Source organism: Physeter macrocephalus, chromosome 12, assembly GCF_002837175.3.
Source record: "Physeter macrocephalus isolate SW-GA chromosome 12, ASM283717v5, whole genome shotgun sequence".
Lineage (NCBI taxonomy): Eukaryota > Metazoa > Chordata > Mammalia > Artiodactyla > Physeteridae > Physeter > Physeter macrocephalus.
Genome location: NC_041225.1, coordinates 71,540,896 through 71,565,320, shown reverse-complemented (window position 1 = coordinate 71,565,320; position 24,425 = coordinate 71,540,896). Strand labels below are relative to the sequence as shown.

General features: G+C 38.3%; 1 protein-coding gene across 2 annotated transcripts in view; it reads left to right on the top strand.

The window, feature by feature from the left end:
* EFEMP1 (EGF containing fibulin extracellular matrix protein 1) overlaps nt 1-24,425 on the top strand; it is a 67,079-nt gene that overhangs the window by 28,021 nt on the left and 14,633 nt on the right. For both annotated transcript variants that reach the window (XM_024119139.3, XM_024119138.3), the window contains one exon: nt 22,260-22,382. In XM_024119139.3, coding sequence (XP_023974907.1) covers nt 22,260-22,382 — 123 coding nt within the window. The remainder of the gene's footprint in view (nt 1-22,259; nt 22,383-24,425) is intronic.

Sequence of the window (24,425 nt, the reverse complement as noted above, 5' to 3'; positions counted from 1 at the left end):
TGGCAGGTTGTGCTTTTCTAAGAATTTGTCCATTTCTCCCAGGTTGTCCATTTTATTGGCATAGAGTTGCTTGTAGTAATCTCTCATGATCCTTTGTATTTCTGCAATGTCAGTTGTAACTTCTTCTTTTTCATTTCTAATTCTATTGATTTGACTCTTCTTATTTTCTTGATGAGTCTGGGTAATGGTTTATCAATTTTGTTTATCTTTAGAACTGCTTTTGCTGCATCCCATAGGTTTTGAGTCATCGTGTTTTCACTGTCATTTGTTTCTAGGTATTTTTGATTTCCTCTTTGATTTATTCAGTGATCTCTTGGTTATTTAGTAGTGTATTGTTTAGCCTCCATGTGTTTGTATTTTTTACAGATTTTTTTCGTGTATTGATATCCAGTCTCATAGTGTTGTAGTCCGAAAATATAATTGATACGATTTCAATTTTCTCAAATTTACCAAGGCTTGATTTGTGACCCAAGATATGATCTATTCTGGAGAATGTTCCATGAACACTTGAGAAGAAAGTGTATTCTGTTGTTTTGGATGGAATGTCCTATAAATGTCAATTAAGTCCAACTTCTTTAATGTATCATTTAAAGCTTGTGTTTCCTTATTTATTTTCATTTTGGATGATCTGTCCATTGGTGCAAGTGGGGTGTTAATGTCCCCTACTCTGATTGTGTTACTGTCGATTTCCCCTTTTATGGCTGTTAGCATTTGCCTTATGTATTGAGGTGCTCCTATGTTGGGTGCATAAATATTTACAATTATTATATCTTCTTCTTGGATTGACCCCTTGATCATTATGTAGTGTCCTTCTTTGTCCTTGTAATAGTCTTTGTTTCAAAGTCTATTTTGTCTGATATGAGAATTGCTACTCCAGCTTTCTTTTGATTTCCATTTGCATGGAATATCTTTTCCCACCCCCTCACTTTCAGTCTGTATGTGTCCCTAGGTCTGAAGTGGGTCTCTTGTAGACAGCATATGTATGGGTCTTGTTTTTGTATCCATTCAGTCAATCTATGTCTTTCGGTTGGAGTATTTAATCCATTTATATTTAAGGTAGTTATCGATATGTATGTTCCTATTACCATTTTCTTAATTGTTTTGGGTTTGTTATTGTAGTCTTTTCCTTCTCTTGTATTTCTTGCCTAGAGAAGTTCCTTTAGCATTTGTTGTAAAGCTGGTTTTGTGGTGCTGAATTCTCTTAGCTTTTGCTTGTCTGTAAAGGGTTTAATTTATCCGTTGAATCTGAGTGAGATCCTTGCTGGGTAGAGTAATCTTGGTTGTAGGTTTTTCCCTTTCATCACTTTAAATATGTCCTGCCACTCCCTTCTGGCTTGCAGAGTTTCTTCTGAAAGATCCACTGTTAACCTTATGGGGATTCACTTGTATGTTATTTGTTCTTTTTCCCTTGCTGCTTTTAATTTTTTTCTTTGTATTTAATTTTAGATAGTTTGATTAATATGTGTCTTGACGTGTTTCTCCTTGGATTTATCCTGAATGAGACTCTCTGTGCTTCTGGGACTTCATTGACTATTTCCTTTCCCATATTAGGGAAGTTTTCAACTATAATCTCTTCAAATATTTGCTCAGTCCCTTTCTTTTTCTTTTCTTATTTGGGACCCCTATATTTCAAATGTTGGTGCGTTTAATGTTGTCCCAGAGGTTTCTAAGACTGTCCTCAATTCTTTTCATTCTTTTTTCTTTATTCTACTCTGCCGTAGTTATTTCCACTGTTTTATCTTCCAGGTCACTTATCCGTTCTTCTGCCTCAGTTATTCTGCTATTGATTCCTTCTAGAGAATTTTAAATTTCATTTATGTGTTGTTCATCATTGTTTGTTTGCTCTTTAGTTCTTCTGGGTCCTTGTTAAATGTTTCTTGTATTTTCTTCATTCTATTTCCAAGATTTTGGATCATCTTTACTGTCATTACTCTGAATTCTTTTTCAGGTAGACTGCCTATTTCCTCTTCATTTGCTTGGTCTGGTGGGTTTTTACCTTGCTCCTTCATCTGCTGTGTGTTTCACTGTCTTTTCATTTTGCTTAACTTACTGTGTTTGGGGTCTCCTTTTTGCAGGCTGCAGGTTCGTAGTTCCCATTGTTTTTGGTGTCTGCCCCCAGTGTCTAAGTTTGGTTCAGGGATTGTGTAGGCTTCCTGGTGGAGGGGCATGGTGCCTGTGTTCTGTTGGATGAGGCTGGGTTTTGTCTTTCTGGTGGGCAGGACCGTATCCAGTGGTGTGTTTTGGGGTGTCTGTGACCTTATTATAATTTTAGGCAGCCTCTCTGCTAATGGGTGGCATTGTGTTCCTGTCTTGCTAGTTGTTTGGCATAGGGTGTCCAGCACTGTAGCTTTGCTGGTCGTTGAGTGGATCTGGGTCTTAATGTTGAGATGGAGATCTCTGGGAGAGCTTTTGCCGTTTGATATTATGTGGAGCCAGGAGGTCTGTGGTGCACCAAGGTCCTGAACTCAGCTCTCCCACCTCAGAGGCACCAGGCCTGACACCTGGCCGGAGCCCCAAGACCCTGTCAACAACATGGCTCAGAAGAAAAGGGAGAGAGAAAGTAAGAAAAAATTAAAAAATAAATGAATATAAAGAAAAAATTATTAAAATAAAAAATAATGAAGAACAATAATAAAAAAAAGAAGAGAGCAACCAAACCAATAAACAAATCCACCAGTGATAACAAGCACTAAACACTAAACTAAGATAAACATAAAAATCAGAATAAAGTCAGTCACAGACAGCAAACCCCAACCCCACAGTTGTTCCCAAAGTCCACTGCCACAATTTTAGGAGGATTCATTGTCCATTTAGGTATTCCACAGATGCAGGGTACATCAAGTTGATTGTGGAGATTTGATCCGCTGCCCCTGAGGCCGTATGGAGAAATTTCCCTTTCTCTTCTTTGTTCGCACAGCTCCTGGGGTTCAGCTTTGGTTTTGGCCCCATCTCTGTGTGTAGGTCACCTGAGGACATCTGTTCCTGCCCAGACAGGACGGAGTTAAAGAAAGAAAGAGAAAGAGAGAGAGAGGAAGGAAGGAAGGAATGAAGGAAGGAAGGAAGGAAGAGAGGAAGGAAGGAAGGAAGAAAGAAAGAATGAAAGAAAATATAAAATAAAACAAAATAAAGTTATTAAAATAAAAAATTTAAAAAATGATTAAAAATTAAAAAGTAATAAAAAAAGAAAGAAAGAAGAGAGCAATCATACCAAAAAACAAATCCACCAATGATAACAAACAGTAAAAACTATACTAAAAAAAAAAACAGACCAAAAAAACGGACAGACAGAACCCCAGGACAAATGGTTAAAGCAAAGCTATACAGAGAAAGTCACACAAAGAGGCATGCACATACACACTCACATAAAGAGAAAAAGGAAAAAATATATATATTTAAAAAAAAGGAAGAGAGCAACCAAATCAATAAACAAATCTACCAATCATAATAAACTCTAAATACTAAACTAAGATAAATAAACATAAAACCAGAAAAAAATTTTAGATGCAGCAAGCAAACCCCAAGTCTATAGTTTCTCCCAAGTCCACCACCACAATTTTGGGATGATTCATTGTCTATTCAGGTATTCCACAGTTGCAGGGCACATCACGTTGATTGTGGAGATTTAATCCACTGCTCCTGACGCTGCTGAGAAAAATTTCCCTTTCTCTTCTTTGTTCGTACAGCTCCTGGGTTTTAGCTTTGGATTTGGCCCTGCCTCTGCGTGTAGGTCGCCTGAGGGTGTCTGTTCTTCGCTCAGACAGGACAGGGTTAAAGGAGCAGCTGTCTAGGGGGCTCTGGCTCACTGAGGCCGGGGGAGGGAGGGGTACGGAATGCAGGGCAAGCCTGCAGCGGCAGAGGCTGGTGTGACGTTGCAATAGCCTGAGGCGCGCTGTGTGTTGTCCCCGGGAAGCTGTCCCTGGATCATGGGACCCTGGCAGTGGCGGGCTGCACAGGCTCCCGGGAGGAGAGGTGTGGATAGTGACCTGTGCTTGCACACAGGCTTCTTGGTGGCTGCAGCAGCAGCCTTAACATCTCATGCCCGTCTCTGGGGTCCGCGCTGATAGCCACGGCTAGCGCCTGTCTCTGGAGCTCATTTAGGCGGTGCTCTGAATCCCCTCTCCTCGTGCAACCCGAAACAATGGTCTCTTGCCTCTTAGGCAGGCCCAGACCTTTTCCCGGACTGCCTCCTGGCTAGATGTGGCACACTAGCCCCTTCAGGCTGTGTTCACGCAGCCAACCATAGACCTCTCCCAGGGATCTGACCTCCGAAGCCCGAGTCTCAGCTCTCAGCCCCCGCCCGCCCCAGAGGGTGAGCAGACAAGCCTCTCAGGCTGGTGAGTGCTGGTCGGCACCGATCCTCTGCGGGAATCTCTCCGCTTTGCACTCTGCACCCCTGTGACTGCGCTCTCCTCCGTGGCTCCGAAGCTCCCCACCTCCGCAACCCCCATGTCTGCCCTCGAAGGGGCTTCCTAGTGTGTGGAAACTTTCCCTCCTTCACAGCTCCCTCCCACTGGTGCAGGTCCCATCCCTATTCTTTTGTCTCTGTTTTTTCTTTTTTCTTTTGTCCTACCCGGGTACGTGGGGAGTTCCTTGCCTTTTGGGAAGTCTGAGTTCTTCTGCCAGCGTTCAGTAGGTGTTCTGTAGGAGCTGTTCCACATGTAGATGTATTTCTGATGTATCTGCGGGGAGGAAGGTGATCTCCACATCGTACTCCTCCGCCGTCTTGAAGGTCTCCCCACACCACCTTTCTTGCAAGGACTTTTCAGTCTATCTGAAGGGGTTAGATAAGGTCAGATTTTTAAAAATTAAATGATACATAGATAGAACAGATTGGTGGTTGCCAGAGGTTGGGGGTGGGGGGTGGGCAAAATGAGTGAAGGGAATCAAAGGTACAAACTCTCAGTTATAAAATAAATAAGTGTTGGGGATATAATATACAGCATGGCAACTATAGTTAATAACACTGTAGTGTATATTTGAAAGTTGCTAAGAGAGTAGACCTTAAAAGTTCTCATCCCAAGAAAAGAAATTCTGTAATAATGTATGGTGATGGACATTAACTAGATGTATTGTGATCATTTCACAATATCCACAAATATCAAATTGTTAGGTTGTACGCCTGAAACTAATATGATGTTGTATGTCAATTATACGTCAATTTAAAAAGAAAAGAAAAGTAACCAACACAAATAATTCAGCTCAACAATTCAAGTCGACAAAACCCTCGTTGAGGGCCTCAGTCCCCATGTAGTCAATGGTAGTTATGGTTACCAGGAAGCACTGGAGGGGTCCAAAGGAGGGATTGGTTGCTGCAACCAAGGGCCAGTTAGGGCTTTGTGGAGGGAGCAGATGTGATAAGGGTCATGAAGGATGAACTGGATGTTAAGAAACCTGAGAAGAGAAAGGCAGGCTTTGCTGGGTGGACACCCTGTATACAGAGTAATGGGTTTGGGGTGAGGGAATGAGGGACTACTATCGGGGAAGCAGGAAACAGGATAGGAAAGTCATGGAGGAAATTTATGTGGAGCCCTGAATTCTTGTTAAGCCATTTAGATTTAGTACTATCAAAATTAGTGAAAGATTTTGAGCAAGGAGTGACCTAATAAAAATGCTACCTCCAGATAGTAGGATAAGGAGGAAAAATAAGCATACACATATTGTTAAATGTATTAAATCACCCTAATAGGACTTGGGTGGGGGACTGGGACAGAGAGGGCATATGTCAGTCTGATTGACTGAAAATTGAGTAACTTTCTCAAGAAAGAATGGTACTAACTTTCAAGTTAGTACATATAGTAACGATGCTAATACGAGGTATAAAAAGGTAGTTTAATCCATAAGGACTATTTTCAGAATCATAATAATAATTTAATAATTTGTTTAAAACTATTTCTAACAGACACATTCATTATTTTTGTATGCAAGTGCTTCTCCTGAGTCAAATAATGATTCTAAACAAGTTCCACTCCAAGTAGGGTCAACAGTTTATGATATTGTTTAGCAATACATTTATTCATAAGTATTACAAAGGTAAACATCAAACTTGTAAATTAATAACATTCTGGTGTAATTTCATCTTCTGCACCCACTGAAATAACCAGTTAGGAGCTAAGTCCTTAAATGATCTTCTGGACAATCATCCTTTCTGCTTCGTGCCCACATCCATTAAACAGTAGAACGTTCGTTAGTCATAATGTATGACCGAAGGAATATGGAGCAAGTCTCTAACCATAAACTGTGTCTAAACATAAACCTTTAACAGTTTCTCTTATTTTAACATGTTTAAGCCTGTGACACTGCAATATGCAATGAATACAACCTAAGCAGAGTCATGCCTTAGTTAAAATAAGGTTTTGCAATTACAGAAAATTATGGCAAGAGGCAATTATCCATAGGCCCACTCTCCCCTGTGAGTCTCCTACCATCCATTTTGCAAATAAGCATGAACCAAGGGAGTAATCTGGTTATAAATAGAGGAGAGCAACAAGTTCTCCTGATATGTCTAGGGGAAATGCATTTTCCAGTTAAAAATTATCTTTGTTTAAAAAATAAGAATTTGAATGGAATACAAAAAGGGGAACAGCAGTTTTGGAGTGGGGGTGAGGCTAGACTGCTAAGCTAATAAAGCAGGAACTTAAGAACATAAGAATATATAGTTTAGCCTATGGAATAATCCAAAGGAATTTTAACTAGACTTAGAGATCAGTTCACTAAGTCTTGATACTGTTTGGTTTGGGAGGGCAGGGGGGGTGGTGGGGGTGTGGAGGGGGTGGGGAAGGACATTGTTTTGTTTTGTCTTTGCTTTTGTTTTTTTTGAAGACCTACCCAGAACAAGAATTTTGCAAAGGCAAAACACCTGGTTTGTTCATTTATTGATCTATTTAAGTGTCCATTCTGGAACGCTTCATAAACAATAGTCAGGCCTATACTTTTCTTCTCAAGAGTGGGGTCTGCTGGAGATGATGTGTTAGTTGTCTAGATTTGCTTTTTAATTTTATGTTGGATTTGGGAATAATAAGATGGGGGAGAAATAGTTTAACAATTGCTCTGTTACTTACAGTTTGGGAGATAGCACAAGACCACAGAGGTATCCTGTAGCTGGATCCCTAAACATAATTTCAAAGTGTGAGATTATTCAACAAGGCTGAGTAGAGTAACTACTGTGTGCAAAGCACAGCAGGTGTTGAGAAAGAAAGATGAAAGCTTATGGTGTCTGCCCACAAAGAGCTCACAGTCTGAGCAAGTAGACAGTAACAGCAATGTGAAATTTTGCGTCCCATTTCAGAAACTTCCCAGAGAAGGTACTACCAGGTGTCAGTCTTGGGAAGTTGTGGGAATTAGCCCTTAATGAACTGGGGGAAGGAAAGGAGGGAAAGAGAAAGAGTGTTCTAGGCAGAGGGAACAGTATTTGCTAAGGTCGTTAAGTAGAATACAGAAGAAACAAGTGTTCTGTACAATTCAGTGAGCAATACAAGATGACAGGTTAAAGTCAAATCATGAAGGGCCTTGCATGTCATGTTAAAAAGTTTGGATATCATCCTGAAGATAGTGGGAAGTGGCATAATCAGCTTTGCTTACAGAAGAGGTAAACACATCATTTGCTTTTAAAACTGATTTCTGAGTTCTAAATTTGTTAACCCAATAAGATAATTTTATTGTAGTTAATTAGGACTGGTTTTATTCTTCATTTATACCAGTGCTACAAAGGCAAATTAAGTATGAATTTCATTATAAAAATAGCACAGTTCTGTTTGTAAGTTTAAATCTTTATCAAACATAACACAGTGGGGAAAATACCTTAGCTCAAGGAAAAGCTTATATAAAGTCAAAACCAGCCTTAAAATTCCACTCGGCATGTAGTCATTGTTCCAGGCCATTACGATTTTATCCACACAGACTATAACTGTATACTCTTAAAGGATTTTTACTACTTGAGATTTGTTCCTCCTTAAAATTTGTACTAAAACTTACTGGAAAACTAGTTTGAAAATAAAATTGTAACTCAGCCTTTGCAGAAGCTATGAGAGGTTCTACACATTTCCCTTATTTGGCATAGCATCCCCTAGTCTTGTAAAAAACTTGTTGTAGTGACAATATAATTTTAGAAATACTATGGAAGCATTGAGTGTTATTTATCTTAAGTGTTTTGCCACTTTATAATATAATAGTGCTAGAATTTACACATCAAATCTAATGGAGAGCTCAACTGGTACCTTTAACAAATTGAGGCTATAAAATTATATAGGCCACTGATGTGTGTCTAGGGATATTCAGCTGCTGGTTTCCTAGTGGAGAATGCCAGAATTCAGTGGTCGGAGAAAAACTTGTTTAGGACCCTAAGCCACACAGAGTGCCAGAGGCACCCCTTCATCCTTAAGGTGAGTTTAGTTAAGGAGAGGAGGGGTGGGGGGGATAGCTGTCCAAGATCTCTCCAAGGCAGTTGATTTTCCACAGATAGCAAGTATGCTGCTCTTCCTCTTCCTTAGCAAGGATAATCTGTAGATACAGCAGTCCCAGAGGTCAGTCAGACAAGCTGCTTTCTGCAGTCATCTTACATTGGCCAAAGGAACCCAGGAAAAGAAACTTAAAGAAGGTGGATGTGAGCTGGACCTAGAAGGGGAATCTATCCTGTTAAGGTAGAAGGGTTGGAGAGAGGCTTATGGTCAGAGGCAGACAAGTGGCAACATATGTTTGCACATGGCAGTATATTGCCTGGCTGATATGGAGGGCCATACAAGATGGCACTGATGAAAGGACTAGTTTTTAGATGAAACTACCTGTTATATTGCAGTGAGGTTCATCCAATTATACAGGACCTTCTGCATTTTACTGACATCTATGTGAGTAGTCACAGGATTAGGTGGCTGGTGTTGGGGTTCTGGGGGCCTGTATAGCAGCCCACCTCCCTGAGGAGATGAAGATGGTGAGGACAGCCTGCTGAGCTCCTGAGGGGTGCACTGGAGAGTCACAGAACCGGGCTAGGAAAACAGCACTCACAAACCATTGCTGAAGCAGCAGTGCCCGAGCCCTGCACACCAGTAGCTGATGGTCCTCACACTACCTTGGATGTGGCAGCAGTCAGAATTCTCAAGGTAAAAGAATGGTCTGCCCCATTGAGGTGAAATTGAGAAAGGGCAAATGCAAAAGCAAATACTGAAATAGGAAGAAGGAATCAGAAATGCAGGATGGAAAAAGGTGGGATAATAAGACAACAGAGAAGGAAGTCAGCCTTGTCACCTGCTAATTTGTCACACTGCCACCATAAGCATAGTGTTTTTCCTCAGGCTTTAAATTCTTTAATTTTTCCTATTAATTTTCTCTGTTTTACCTTTAATATGGGAATAAGAATCTATCATATATACATATATACTTTTTGTAAGGCCATAATGAAAGCATTTGGAGGTCATTTGGTTTCCAAAGAAACCAAAATTAATTTTCCAAAGAAAATTTTTCTAATATGCCATGAGTTTTTACTATATTACTAGCATAGCTTTTAACAAACAAAAATTGGCTCCAGATCAAATCCTCCTGTGTGATATGATTGAATGGATGCTTCATCAACTACAAATGATATAGATCACTATTATGTTTAGTGGAGACTCCTCAGACCTGCTCATTTGACTCATTTACGTGCAGTTTTTCCCACTACGTTTGAAAATATTCCCCATCTGTTCTCTAGTTCTGATTTACAATTTCATCACTGTCTTGAAAGATGATGACCATAATATCCTTGACATAGTTAATATAATAAATAAAAATTGCTACTGAAATTTACATTTTCACAGCTTTTTCATAGCTAGAACTTGTTCACACAAAAGTTCTCAGAGTTACACATAGGTTCTAATTAGAGCTCTAGTTAAAGCTATGTTTGCTAAGTAGTCTTCATAAGCATTAACATTCCATTTCTGTGGCTGGGTCCTTTGCCACCAACTGTCCTTTCATATCACAAAATATTATAAAATGCAAAAGATTCTAGATTCTTTTTGTTTTGCCAGATCACATTTGTGTGAATGTTTGCAATTTCCCTAATAAGAAATAACTTTAAGAAAGAAAGGCTGATTTTGCCTGTTCTTGCATCCATTCATCTGGAATATGCAAAAGCAAGGGAAGTCATTCGATGCTATGGTTGTTCCTCCTGATTGGATTTCAGTGTCACATTCAAAATACGACACTGAGCAAAGAAACCAAGAGAGGATGTGGAATTACATGCAAGGACATAGAAAACTATATTAAAAAGCCCTGGCTTTCTGCAGTTTTCTTGCTTCCTTCCACTTGTCCATAACAGAAGTACCACCCTTACGTATAGCAACTTCACAGTTTTGTTAAATACAATTTATTGAGCCCTAGTGTGAACCAGGTACCATTTGGGGTATGTATTACTTCAGTTAGTCCTCACAATAACATTAAGAAATGCATATTATCCCTACTTGACGGACATGGCAGTGAGACTTGGAAAGGTTAAGTGACTTTCTCCCGACACATACCAAAACCACGGTGTTGCTTGGGTTTGAACTGAGACTTATTTGACTCTAAAACTCATGATCTTACCCACTCTTCTGTCTCAATCGTATTTCATATCTTTCTGTCAGGGAGTTGTATAAGAAAAAAATTTATTCTGTGGTTCTCAGACTTTCTATAAAGGTCAAGTCTTCCCGTAAACTCTAATTCTTGGTATAATAAACTCATGGTATCATAAGGCTAGAAAAAAAGCTAGCACAAGCAACTAAAGAAGGAAACAACCTCAAATAAAATAATTTAGAACTTAAAAATACTATGTAGTGAGAAAATAGTATGGTTGTTCTAATTCTGAAAGCCATGGAAAGAGACCTGTAGTTGAAGGTCACTGACAGGACCTCCTTACACCTACCTGGCAGCTTCACAGTCATCCATATTGACCACATATGTGCCTGAAGCCAAAGGTTTTCATTTAAAGGTTTCCACAAACAAATTATTACATTTCTAGGGAGAAATAATTCTAGGCTAATTTTAAAATTAACAATATTAATTGCTCAATTTTTCCATTTTCTTCTAAAATGAAAACTTGGAATATGATGGACTCTACGGATGTGCTCCATGCAGTAACCATTTTAAGTATATATACCAGATCTAAGAACATAGACTTTTAAAAAATCTGTTTATTCATGCTAAGAAATTCTCTTAAAGACTGCCTTAGTTTGGCATCTACCTTTAACACATCAACTACATAACTGGCACACGTCCATCTCTCTTTCTACTCTACAGACAGAAACCATGTATGGGGCATGTTTCCCCACAAGATTTTTTTCAGAGTTTATGCTGCCAAACAAGCATTAAGCTACTCTAAATTCTGGGCAAGTATGTAAATTTACAGGTACACAGTACTGCACTAAAACATTGAAGAGAACTTTCTATTCATCCCACTCTGCTAACAGAGCCATTCAATCCTGTCCAGAAAGATGAGTCCATTTTAAACCCTCCTTTGAGTCTACAGATTAGGAGGAGGGAGAAGTTACTGCTGAAAAATGAAAAAGAAGGGAAGAAGAAACGGTCATGGCCCCCAAGAAGCAAGAGCATGTTTTTCAGGTTTCCCAGGTTCCAACATTTTGTGTTAGAGAGGGCAGAAGAGATGAGCTGGAAAATGAATCCTTTTCACAACAGCATTCAGGATTTCAGCAAAGTGAGCTTTAATTTCAGACATTTTAAACTGAAAGAGATTTCAGAGAATATACAGTCCAAATGTATTTTTGCTTCTAATAGAACTGTAAGGTAAAATGCCCCAAACTTATTTAAAAGTCCAAAGACTATTTTATATGCTAGCTTGAGAATTCTTTAGCATCAAAACTCACCAGGTCATAGTTTTAGGAAACAGTATTTTCTTTTGTCCCCTATTGCATTTAGGTTCTCCTCAAACTAATACTCAGGAGTTATTTTAATGCTATTTCTTCACATCACTGAAAGCGTTTTAACACAGGGGCTGGGGGATATCCCACAGCCTATGTATGTCAAACACAATTTATCAGCAAATTAAATTCAAGTATGCATGATAATTCATGAATAATTTGAGGGCAATGGTAACTATAGTATCAATTTGGAACAAAACCAAGAAGTCAAATCTCACTTGGTTTAATGGCATATGGAACACTTGGGCACAAGCTGATAGTTGCTTGCTTTTAACATTTTGTACACCAAATAATCTTATGCCTTAATATGATGAAGCCTGCAGAGTCCCCCTTCCTGAAAAATTCTTAATACTTACAAGGAATAATAAGTCTAGGATTTCTTAACTACCTCCTTGCTCAAGGAAGAGAGAGAGAATAAATAACCACTTAGGATGAGATCTTTCCTTGCTATGCTTTATCATAGAGTGAGTTTTTCATATGTTAGAGGAAAAATTTTAAAGTATAAAAGTAAGCATCATAATATATATTGTATATATACAAAGATATATGTATGTATACCATATGTCAAAGAGAGAAAGTATAGATATTTAATCTTGTTGAATCCTCACAACTTTCTATATTGTTATCTTCTTTAAATAATGAGTTCTTTTGAAGTGTATTTCTTCTTTTCCAAGAGAGGGATTTTTTAGTTTTGTCATCATTGTTGTTGCTGTTTCTATCTTATTTGCATTGTAGTTAGAGAACAAAATCTGTATATTGCAATTTTTGAAGTTTATTTTGACTTGTCTGAAGACCAGAATATAGTCATTTTATTTTAATATTTCCTCAATACTTGAAAAGGTTATGTGTTCTGTACAGTGTTCTGTGTATGTAAGTTCAAAGTTTTTAATCATGTTACTCATATTTTCTATTCATTTCTGAAAATGTATGTTTATTCTTTTAGTTACTGGGAGAGATATGTTAAAATCTCTTACTGTGTTTATTCATTTTTCCCTTTAGTTTTATCCATTTTTGCTCTATCTATATTGAGGCTATGTGATTAAATGAAGTTAAATTTAGAATTTCTACATTTTGCTGGTGAACTAAACTTCTCTCATTACACAGTACTACTTTTTATTCTTTGTAATCTTTTTTCCCTTAAAGTCAACTTTGATATTGCAAAGCCAACTTTCTTTCGATTAGTGTTTGCATAGCATATTTTCCATCTTTTTTCTTTAATCTACCTGTGTCCTTATATTTAAATCATTTCTCTTGAAGTAACGTATTTGGGTTTTGATTTTGTAATCAACCAGAGAATTTTTAGTTTTTATAAGAGCATTTAATTCACTTACCTTTAATGTAACTATTGATATGTTTAGGTTTAAACTACCATTTTACTATTTGCCTTTTTTTTTCATTCTGCACATTTTAGTTTCTTTTTCTTTCCTTTCTTGCTTTCTGTCTAAAATGATGTACTGTTTTGTATTATTCCATTCTCCCCTGTATTAGATTTGCAGTTTTATACTCTTTGCTATTCTTTTAGTGTTTCCCTAGGGAATACTTTAACAGGTACCCTTGACTCATTAAAGTCCAAAATAAATTGGTAGTTTTACCTCTTCCCAGACTATAGAAGGACCTTAAAAAACTTAAACTCCATTTACCTTCCTGCCAACCCGTGTGCTTTATTCCTATGTATTTTAATTCTAATTTTTTATAAATCACAAAAGACCTTACTATTTTTGTTTTATATAGTTAGTGTTCATTAAGATTTACCCACATATTTATCCTTTCATTGCTTTTCATTTTGCTGGAATTTTGAATCAGAATGAGACAAGAAAAAGGAATTTAGTACAAATTTGATGAGTCACACCCCTCACTCCCTTCATACTACCTATCCATTTGGAATTCAGAAAAATATAAGGGCCCTGAGGCATATGGGGAAACATTGTGCAGAAACCTCATAAGTACAAAGTAATGAAATGGGCAGGAAAATACACACAAGAATGTAACATGCTCTGAAGGCAAGAGGCACAAAGATACACTTTATTTTCAAAGTCTTAGGCAGTTAATGATTTGGAGAAGTATTGCCAAGTTATACTCAGCAAATTTAGTAGTATGCCTCAATTTAATGGGCACAAAAGCTGTTTATTGTTGAATGAACAACAAGTATAATGTTAATTGGTCTCATACAATTAGGAGGTCACCAAGCCATGCTTGTTATAATCGGCATTGCCATAGCCAGGGGCTTATGTGACCTCAAGTGATGATTGGTCCGATGGAGTAAGCCAGGAATGTGTGTGCTTTGGGCTAGAGAGACTGACTAATCTGACTGTAAGGCCTCAAGGAGGGGGACCAGGAATCAAGCCACTGTGCTCATGGAGGGCATGGAGGACTCAGTTGAATGTACTCAATCTCCATCCAGTTCATCACTCTCCAGGGATTTGATCTGGAGCTGGGGATAGGAGGGAGGTGGGAGGGGCAAGGTGAAGCAGTGGAGCACCAGGAAAACACAATTGAAATATCAATGCAGAGGCATCCCCTAATAAGATGGGATCATAATTCCTCTGAAGGCCATCCAGTTTGAAGTAGATTCCCAGCTTGTATGGCATGGGCTTGAACTTTCATACAGTCTTTAATTCCTGGTACTCATCCATCCTAGAGCAAAGACTAATGGTGCTGCTTTTTTCAAAACACAGTTTTACCTCCACAAGGTTGTAGATTGATGATTGATTATAATATCATTCCAAATAGCAGGGTCATCTTTTCCCAAACATTTTTAAATAGATAATTAAGTTTAAGAAGAAAAAAGGGAGTTTACCTGGGTATGACATATTCTCAGAGATGCCAGAGAACACTCCTGACAATTAACAAATCATTTATCAGTAGAAAATGTCTTTCCCTTAAGATTCTGAAAGGAAGAAGCTTCACTTTGCCAGTGTGCAAAAAGAGGGGAAGAATGACGATTAAGGTCTTTGTGTCCTTGCTTTTCTCTGTTTTAGCCTATGATTGGTCCATTTGGTTTGTGTGTAGTACAGAGGAGTCACGAGTTGATCGTTCATGTTCACCAGTTGGTTTTCTCCCCCACATTCATGAATATTTAATATGAATTCACGAGGTTAGACATGAACTGTATGTCTAACCTCATCCAATCATCTTGCAAATGAACACCACTAGCCACAGAGGAGACTAGGTGAGAAAGGGTCGATTTGCAGTGCAAATCCATCATCACTGCTGGTGAAGCAACTCCAAGTACATGTAGCACGATTTTTACATATGGGAAGAGCATATTTCAAGGTTCTGTTAGAACACAGTGCAATGCCAAGGACTTCCAGAACACTTGATTCACCACTCTCTAAAACAAAGAAATTAACTATCAGGGAGGCTGATATTTGTTGACTTGGGTGATATTTTTGTTTATCATTTAAAGCACACCAAACTATTAACAATCTGTTTTGCCAGAACAGATAAGAATTTAGAACTATAAATCTACTGCTTGCCACCAACGAAGGCAGTCCTCTTTTGTTACTTAATATCGGTATTTACTTTCTCTGCTAGAACTGCTTAGCTTGGGTGAATTCTAGCTGATAATTTCAGAAGGGTGAAAAGCTAACTAGAACTGGGCATTTTGCCCAGAAAAATCTGATTCCAGTACTATGAAAGAAGCAGCAAGGGAAATAGAAAATCTTTGACAAAAATTGTTGATAATTGGCTAAGGACTGGGGAGGGAAACAGAAGATTTGGAGAGCTATGAAAGTTATTCTAATATAGCAGAAAGATGCAAGGGAGGAACCAACGCCCTAAAGATTAACAACCTTCTCTTTAAATCTAAGAAAAATTATATATTTATATAATATATATAAGAAATTTATATACATATATGACTACAATAAAACTTCTGCTATCCCGAACTCTTAAGAAATAAGCCTTTCTGGAAACCTAAACTGCAGAAGCAAAATAGAAATCTTAAGTTTGAATCTCTGCTCTGTGTGACCTTGGGCAGGTCACTCATCAACCTACATTTCAGTGGCCACTCCTGCCTCATCCAAAAATTGTGGATAATGAAACCATTATTCCACAGGGCTGTTACTAGGATTAAATCAGAGCCTTGTAGATCTAATTTCCTAATCAAATAATAGATGTTTAAATACTGTTAAATATTTGCCTATTTTTATGCCAGTTAATTTTAGAATTTTAACAAATTTGTATGTGAAGTTATATAAAATATTATACACTTTCTCCTTAATCAGATTTCAATCAACATAATTTAATGTCTTGATTACTCAGGTTATCATTATTAATAGCCATTAATGGATGAGGCAGCAATAAAATAGCAATGCCTCAGCACTTGTTGAAATAGTTGCTATCTTCCAGGATTATACTGAAAAATAAGATTAATATCCAAAATAACTGTAAGATCTTCACCCAATGAGTCCCTTTTATTCAAAAAGTTTCATAGATGAAGTAGAAAGAGTACTTTGCTGGGAACTAATTTATTGTCCTGTCACTAGAGAAAGGAAGAAAGGAAGAGAGAGAGGGAAAGAAGGAAGGAAGGAAGGAAGGAGGGAGGGAGGGAAGAAAAGAAGGAAGGAAAGGGAAGAAAGGAAGGAAAGAAGAAAGAAAGAGGGAGGGAGGGAGGAAGAAAGGAAGGAAGAGAGAGAGGAAGAAAAAAAAAGAAAGAAAGCAGACAGGAGTAAAGTAGCTCATCCTTATAGCAAACATGAATCTTGACCTTTTTTTTCCTATTTTACTCCATTTATGAGATTAAATTAGTATTGTTGGGGAAGACATAAAATAACGTTTTAGATCCACACAGATCAAGAAATAGCAGCAACTTGAACTTAACCATTACCTTTTCTTTACCATCAAATAATATTTACAAAGCATGCACAGTGTCCCACTCAGAACTAGTCAAGATATGGTTATTTTACTCTAAGAATTTACAGTCTGGAAACAAAAAGATTTATTTTGAAAATTCTGAACTTTTTAAAATCTGTGCATTATCATTAAGGATAGACAGTCTATTTTACAGATGGAGAAACAGAGAGAAAAAGAATTGATGCCATGGCCCTAGATCACAGAGGCAGTGACAGAATAAAAATAATTATTTTTATTTTTATTATTCCTATTTCAGGAATAATATTCCTATTTCAGTGCATTATCATCAAACACACCATCTGGTCAATGGTGGCTTATTCCAAAGTAGTTCTGAATTATTCCCTAAATGTAAAGCAGCACAAATTAGAAAAGTTTAAGTGGTAATCTAAAGCATTTAAGGTACACAAAGTCTTTGCCCAGGAAAACACAGTGAAGTGACTCCATGTCGTGGTAAGTTATCAAATTATGGAAAGAACATTGCAGAGATTAAAATGTTGCATAAGAGAGAGAAAGCAGCATGAGTCAGGGGTTTGGGAAATATGAGTCAGACTGAAGGGCAGGAGCCAAAATCATAGAGAATGTGGGCCTAAGCAGGGACTTAATGGACAGGACAGAGATGTGGACACAGTTGCCTCCATTAACTTTGAGAGAAAACCAAACATGCAGTTCCATAGACTGGGGATCATTGTGATAAAGAGGCTAGCAGTGAGAGCTGAGCGAAGATCAGCTGGATTATTTAACGCAACGAGGATGCCAAAGTCAGCAAGAGAGGGACCTACAATAGTATAAATCACTAGAAGGGAGAGTGTGGGCACATTTTTGAAAAATGAGGAAATCACCAAATATTGCCATTAGTTATTCCTAATGCATTAGAATGATGGAATGTGAGTTGATTTACGTGTTGTGATATTTTAGGAAGCACATTCTATTATTTTGTACTTTGGTAATGTTTCCATTCGGCTATGTCTACATAGTTCAGAGCTGCTTCCTGTGGTGTGCAATCCAAACTCTAATCGCACCTTTAAGGCCTTGAATTTTGCTCATGACTTGAGCTACCATTTTATGAGCGCCTTCAACCAGGCACTGCACCAGACTCCTCATACACAGCACCTCCAGCCGTGCTGACTCCAGCTATCTGCCATTCTTCTCATGCCAACTGCTTTTGTCTTATCAGCATCTTCTAATGTGATCTCCCTTCTGCCTAGAAATAGCCTCCTATTTCTGCCAATCCATGTACCTTACCTTCTTCAAAATGCAGCTCAAAATTCACCTCCTCAGGCCAGCCTTCCACCTCTGATGCTGCCATCTTCCTAGCTTTGCACTTCTCCACTCCATTGCTTTACAGCCATTTCCATTTACTGACATCTTGCTGTGTTTCTTACGTCTTGCCTGTTACTCTGCCTTGTAAATGTTTAGTTCCATGAGATAAAACACTGATCCTACTTTCTTTAAACTCTAGGCATCAGTTCTTAGCAAACAATCTTGATTCATTCATCCATTTATTGAACAAATATGTTTTGAAAACCCACCCTGTTTCTTGTACTCTGCAAGGTGCTAGGAATACAGAAAAAAGTAATACATAGACCCTGTCCTCAAAGAGCTTGGGTTCAGGGCCCAGGGAATGTGTTAACTGTCTGCCTAAAGAACCTGGAGTCTGTCATACACAGTGAAGTAATTCAGAAGGAGAAAAACAAATACCGTATGCTAACACATATATATGGAATCTAAGAAAAAAAAAAGTCATGAAGAGACTAGGGGTAGGATGGGAGTAAAACACAGACCTACTAGAGCATGGACTTGAGGATATGGGGAGGGGGAGGGGTAAACTGTGTCAAAGTGAGAGAGTGGCATGCACATATATGCACAGGGAGATCAGCTAGGTGGTTTGTGGCCACCTAGAGGGGTGGGATAGGGAGGGTGGGAGGGAGGGAGACGCAAGAGGGAAGAGATATGGGAACATATGTATATGTATAACTGATTCACTTTGTTGTAAAGCAGAAACTAACACACCATTGTAAAGCAATTATACCCCAATAAAGATGTTAAAAAAAAAAAAAGAACCTAGTGAGCTTAACTGTCAAGGATAACTTACAGATAGTTTAAAAACAAAACAAAAACTCCTCTCCCCAGAGTACTGTTTCCTAGATTATCAGGAAAACCATAGCTGATGTGAGTAGTTTCCATTAAGAATAAAGAATTGCTTTTGCTAATACAGGTATTCCCCCCACCGAGGACTTTCATAAACATACCTGGGAGAGCCAGGCCTTCTGGTGCATCTGCACAGAGATGGATATTCTGCTTTGAGTTTCTAACATAGTAGTATATTTTAGTGATTTTCTTATCACATGATATTTAAGACATAGAAATGCATACAAGTAGAAAGATAAGCATAAAAGAGTTTAACAATGTAAATCAGTTCTTACATGATTTTGTATAGATATGTGAATAAACAATAACAGGATCTCAAAGTACAACTTTCAAATTAATAAAACCGTGTTATTTAAATAAACCAATAAATTGATGGTATAATTGAAGATAGTTCAAAGAAATCCATTCTATCTACACATCCTTCAGCATTAGATAACCTGCTAAGAGCAAAGAGGATAAATATTCTAAACTCGAATCGGAAAAGCCATAAATGAAAATGTAGTCTGTTCGTTTACTAGCAGATCCAGCTCAAGGTATAAGATGAAGCATCCATTCAACTCTTTTGGAATAATTTCTTGAAGGGGATTTCATGCAACTGTGTTTTATTGAATTTCAGGGAGGTTTCCCATCTGAAAGAATTAAAACTAAACGTGAATCCAAGTAAGTAGAAAGTGTATTTAAAATACTACCAGTCAGGGACTTCCCTGGTGTTCCAGGGGTAAAGAATCCACCTTCCAATGCAGGGTACACGGGTTCGATCCCTGGTCGGCGAGCTAAGATTTCACATGCCGCAGGGCAACTAAGCCCGCGTGCCACAACTATTGAGCTCAACTAGAGAGGCCGCGTGCCGCAAACTGCAGAGCCCATGCACCCTGGAGCCTGCATGCCACAGATAGAGAAGAGAAAACCCATACGCCGCAACTAGAGAGAAGCCCGAGCGCCACAACAAAAGATCCTGTGTGCCACAACTAAGACCCAATGCAGCCAATAAATAAAATAATTTTTTTGTAAAAAAAGCTTATTCTATAAAATAAATAAATAAAATAAAATACCACCAGTCAATCCTAGGTGAGGTGAGCCCTGTTGCAGTTTTGTTTGTTATTGATAGAGAAAGGAAAAGAATATAGTGGCAGTAGAGACAGTGGTATTTTATTTGGTTTTTTGTTTTTTTATTAAATTACTTTAACTCACCTAATAGTTTTATTAAATAATCCTTCTTAGAAGGTAAACAGACCTGGTTCTTAAAAAATAATAGGTCCAGGGAGCATGGCTTTTATGTTTGAAATCTATTTAATGATATATTAATTCCACTGGAAATGTTAGCCTATTAATCAAAGAGAGAAATAAACGACAAAAAAAAATAGGAAGGAAATCACATCAGGAATGCGATGGGGTGGAGGCAGTTTGCAGAGGGATGTCTCAGAAAGAAAAGCCACAGTCACTGGTGAAGCCTCCTTTAGAAAATGTAGCAGCCAGCCTGAGCCCTTGATCTTCTGCCAGCAAGTACCGAGGAAGCTTGCCACATCTGAATCTCACATTGCTGTATCTCTCAGGGCTATTATCACTGCAAATGCTGGCAAATGTTCTTGACATAAAACAATATGAACTCTGCTGTCATTTCTGCATTAGCGGGTCATAAAGCTCTGAAGAAATCCCAGTAGACATGTTTTCATCAAGTGCATACGGGAAAATAATAAAAGACACAAAAAGAGCAGATAATTTCAAAGCAAGATTGCTGTACCTCTGCATAGTACCTGAAAAGGACAGAGTTGTAATCACCGATTTGAAAATAATAGTAATAATAATAATAAATTTCAAAACAAAAATAAAAAACAATAACAAAAAATTCACCAAAACTTTAAAACCAGATAATAAGAATTATGTAAGTAGATGCTTTTATAGGTTATTATCCAATAAACAGCCATACATCCCTCGAGTATTCTTTATCTCCCCTCCCTCCTTCTTTTGGAGAGAATCTCTCTTATCATTTCCACACCTAGCTAACTAAAGCCGATATCTGAGGACAACTCTCTTATAACCTGAGCTTCCTACATTATTACACTGGGTGTAATATTACTGGGTGTAATAATGTGCATTTATGTGCACAGTGCAGCAGTGATGTTTGAAAATAAAGAAAGATGAAAGGCAACACACCAGGGGCTACTCTCTGAGCTTCTTAAAGGGAAGGCAGGATTTAAGGAATAAATTCTAATTACCGATGATTCATTTTTGGTACTGATTTTTGCCCCACTATTTCTTCCAAAGCACCACCATGGGTCTGCCACAGTGATGATCTAAACACCCCTAAACATTTCTCAGTTTTTATGCAAAATTTGTCATCTAGGAATTACAAATTTTAGATATTTTTTAATGAAGCTTAGAGTCTTCAATTGTTGAAGAATGCCAAAATTTTATAATCCTTTCATCTGTGCTATTTAATCTCATAATATGAGAGATCTGAATGAATGAAAAGGTGATGTGGATAAGGCAAAATTATATTTCACTTATAAATTACTGTAATATGAGAGACACACACAAATGCCCATCATATTTTGATCTCAAAGAAATTTGTTATAACAAGTTCATATTATGACTGAATATTTTTTACTTTTCTGGAACTATAATCTACCTACTCCTTAAGATACATTTAGTAAACTATTCCAAGAAGTGAAATGCTTTGGGAAAATATGTATTTTAAACTACACCAGCCTATCTCTCCTAGAGAAATGTCATTAAATTGAATCCTTTTTATTTTGAAATTTGCAATGAAAAGTTTATACATTTATGTTGTGCTAAAGTTTACCAAAAAAAACCCAAAACAGCAACAGGGAATGCATAATATTAAAGTTTGATTTTTACCTAGTTATTGGGCAGATTTTTAGAGATTAGTTACTAGAAATTATTTCAAATGTCATATATTGGGTGGAAAAGCAAGTATCATACAATTTATTTACATTTTAAAACACACAAAACAATACTGTATACTCTAATGGGTGCATAACTGTATAATAAAAGTATAAAAAAATCTCAGGGAAGGATTCACACCTACCAGGATGGTAATAGGTGTGTGGGTAAAGGGATGAGGATGGAGTAAGGCTTTAGGTACATCTCCAGTGTTTCATTTTTTAACAAAACAAAGTGAGCTGAGGCACGCAGGGCAGAATGTTAGCATTTGTTAAATCTAAGTGGTACACACTGACATCTATGAAATTACTTTCTGAACACTTGAAATAATGTATCATTTTAAGCATTTCCAATATAACAGTATTACAGAGTAAAAACTTGGTTTCCTTAAGAAAAGTATGATGGCAAAATGGAGGAACTATCAACAACTTCACAACCGACTCAAACTATTTTTGTGCTGCGTGTCTTTAACAGACATAGATGAGTGCACTGCAGGGACGCACAACTGTAGAGCCGACCAAGTGTGCATCAATTTACGAGGTTCCTTCACCTGTCAGTGCCCTCCTGGGTATCAGAAGCGAGGAGAGCAGTGTGTAGGTAAGTACAACAGTGCACTAAGCCAAGTCCTGTCTGGAGCATCTTAACTGTTTAAACCTCAGTCCTTTAAAACAAAGCACTCATCTTTATTTGGAGAATGATAGTGCTTATTTTTTCATTGACTACCAATCCATTTTCCACGTTAACAAGAAAAAAACTAGCCTTAAAGGTTGAGCATATTCTGGGTATCAAAGTGTTGGTTACATGTTAGACTAAGCAAAAGCAGAAATTTGGGGTGTGAATGAGACCACAAAAGCAACCGGGAAAATTATTTTTAATTAGTTATTTGGTACCCTAGCACTAAAACACTGGTGCTATGGGCTTCATTCACTGGTTGTAGCATAGCATAGCTTATAGGGCAAATGGTGAGGTTCAAATCCCAGCTCTACCCCTAACTCACTTTGAGACCTTGGGCAAGTTACTTAAATACTCTGTGTCTCACTCTTTTCCTTCGTACTATGGAGATAATACCAGCCCCTATCTCAGGAGCTCATGTGCAGGAGTGCTTAGAATGGCTCCTGGTCCTGGGTTGTATAGCTGTGTGCCATCATTATGTAATGAGTTAACAGACTCGTACTAAACATTCTTTATGTGGCAAGCAGGTGCAGTGCTAGGGATGCAACACATGCGCCCTCCTTGAGAGCTCTACTTGAGCTCTCTGAGGACAGGGGCCAGGCCTTGTTTGTGTCATTGTTGTCTCCCCAGTCCCTGAAGAGTGCCCGCCAAGTAGGTGCTCAATGCATGCTTTTTGAATAACAGGAAGAACACGATATGGGGAGGCCAACTGGCAAATGAGAAGTAAACTAAAGTGTTCTGGGCTCAATCTTGAGGCCCAGCACTAGGATGAAACTCTGTAATTGACTCTGTCCACTGATTTACATACCACCTCTTACCATAAGATCAGTGAAGAGTCCTTATTTTCTCTTAGGAACAGAGGATAATGATGTGGAGACAGGCAACCCAGCATCAATTTTCACCCGAGAATGTGAGCTCTTGGTGTCAGGATGTCAACCCTGAGCTCCTCATGGGCCCTGGCCCTGTTCTTCCTGCCATGGGGTTGTGCATAGGTGCTGGGGCTAGTGCCCAGCCTCTGAGGAAGGACCAGGGCTTGCACTGACTGAAGCTATGACTTAAGAGAAAATTGTGTGGAAAACTCCACAGGCACCAAAGTTTTACCCACTGTATTAGTCAGGAAAATAAACAATTGAGGGTATAAAAAAGTATAGAAAAAGAAAAAAAACAGCCTACTATGGGAAGAATCAAAGCAAATGGAACTTATGGTTAGAGCCCTTTATGGTATGGCAGGAGATGTCCTTAAATTCAGATCTAGGAATTCCCTGGTGGTCCAGTGGTTAAGACTCCATGCTTCCACTGCAGGGGGCACACGTTCGATCCCTGGTCATCCCTGGTAGGGGAAATAAGATCCCACATGCCACGTGGTGCCGCCAAGAACTAAAAAAAAAATTCAGATCTAATCATGTGGCTTCCTCACTGTTCCCCTCACCCATAGAACCAACACTACATTCCTCAACAGAGCATATAAGGTCTTCCTCTATCTAGCCCTTGCCCAGCTCTACTGTATCAACACCACTCTCCTGCCAAAATAATTACACTCAAGCTTTGTCCCACTAGTTATAGTTCCCCAATACGTCACACGGTGTCACACTTTGGTGCCTCTACCAGAGACATGCAGTCCTAACAAACTCCTGTTCAACTCTCAAATTCTAGCTCAAGGTAACTTCCTCTGGGAAGTCTTCCATGATATACCCAAATATAATTAGTCACTCCCTCCTCTATGCCAGTAATTCTCAAACTCTGATGGATCCTTTGTAAATTTCCAACCTGTTATAGATCAATACTTATGTAGAGTACAGTAAGAATGTTGCAGTAATACCAAATTGTTATTCCTAAACACTTGCTCCCAATTTCTGTACTTATTCATTGCGGACTGGTCCAAATGGTCCCTGGACCAGTAGTGGTCAGCAGTTCACACTTTGAGTAGAATGGTGCTCCCTCTCTCCCTTGTACACTTCTCTATTTTGA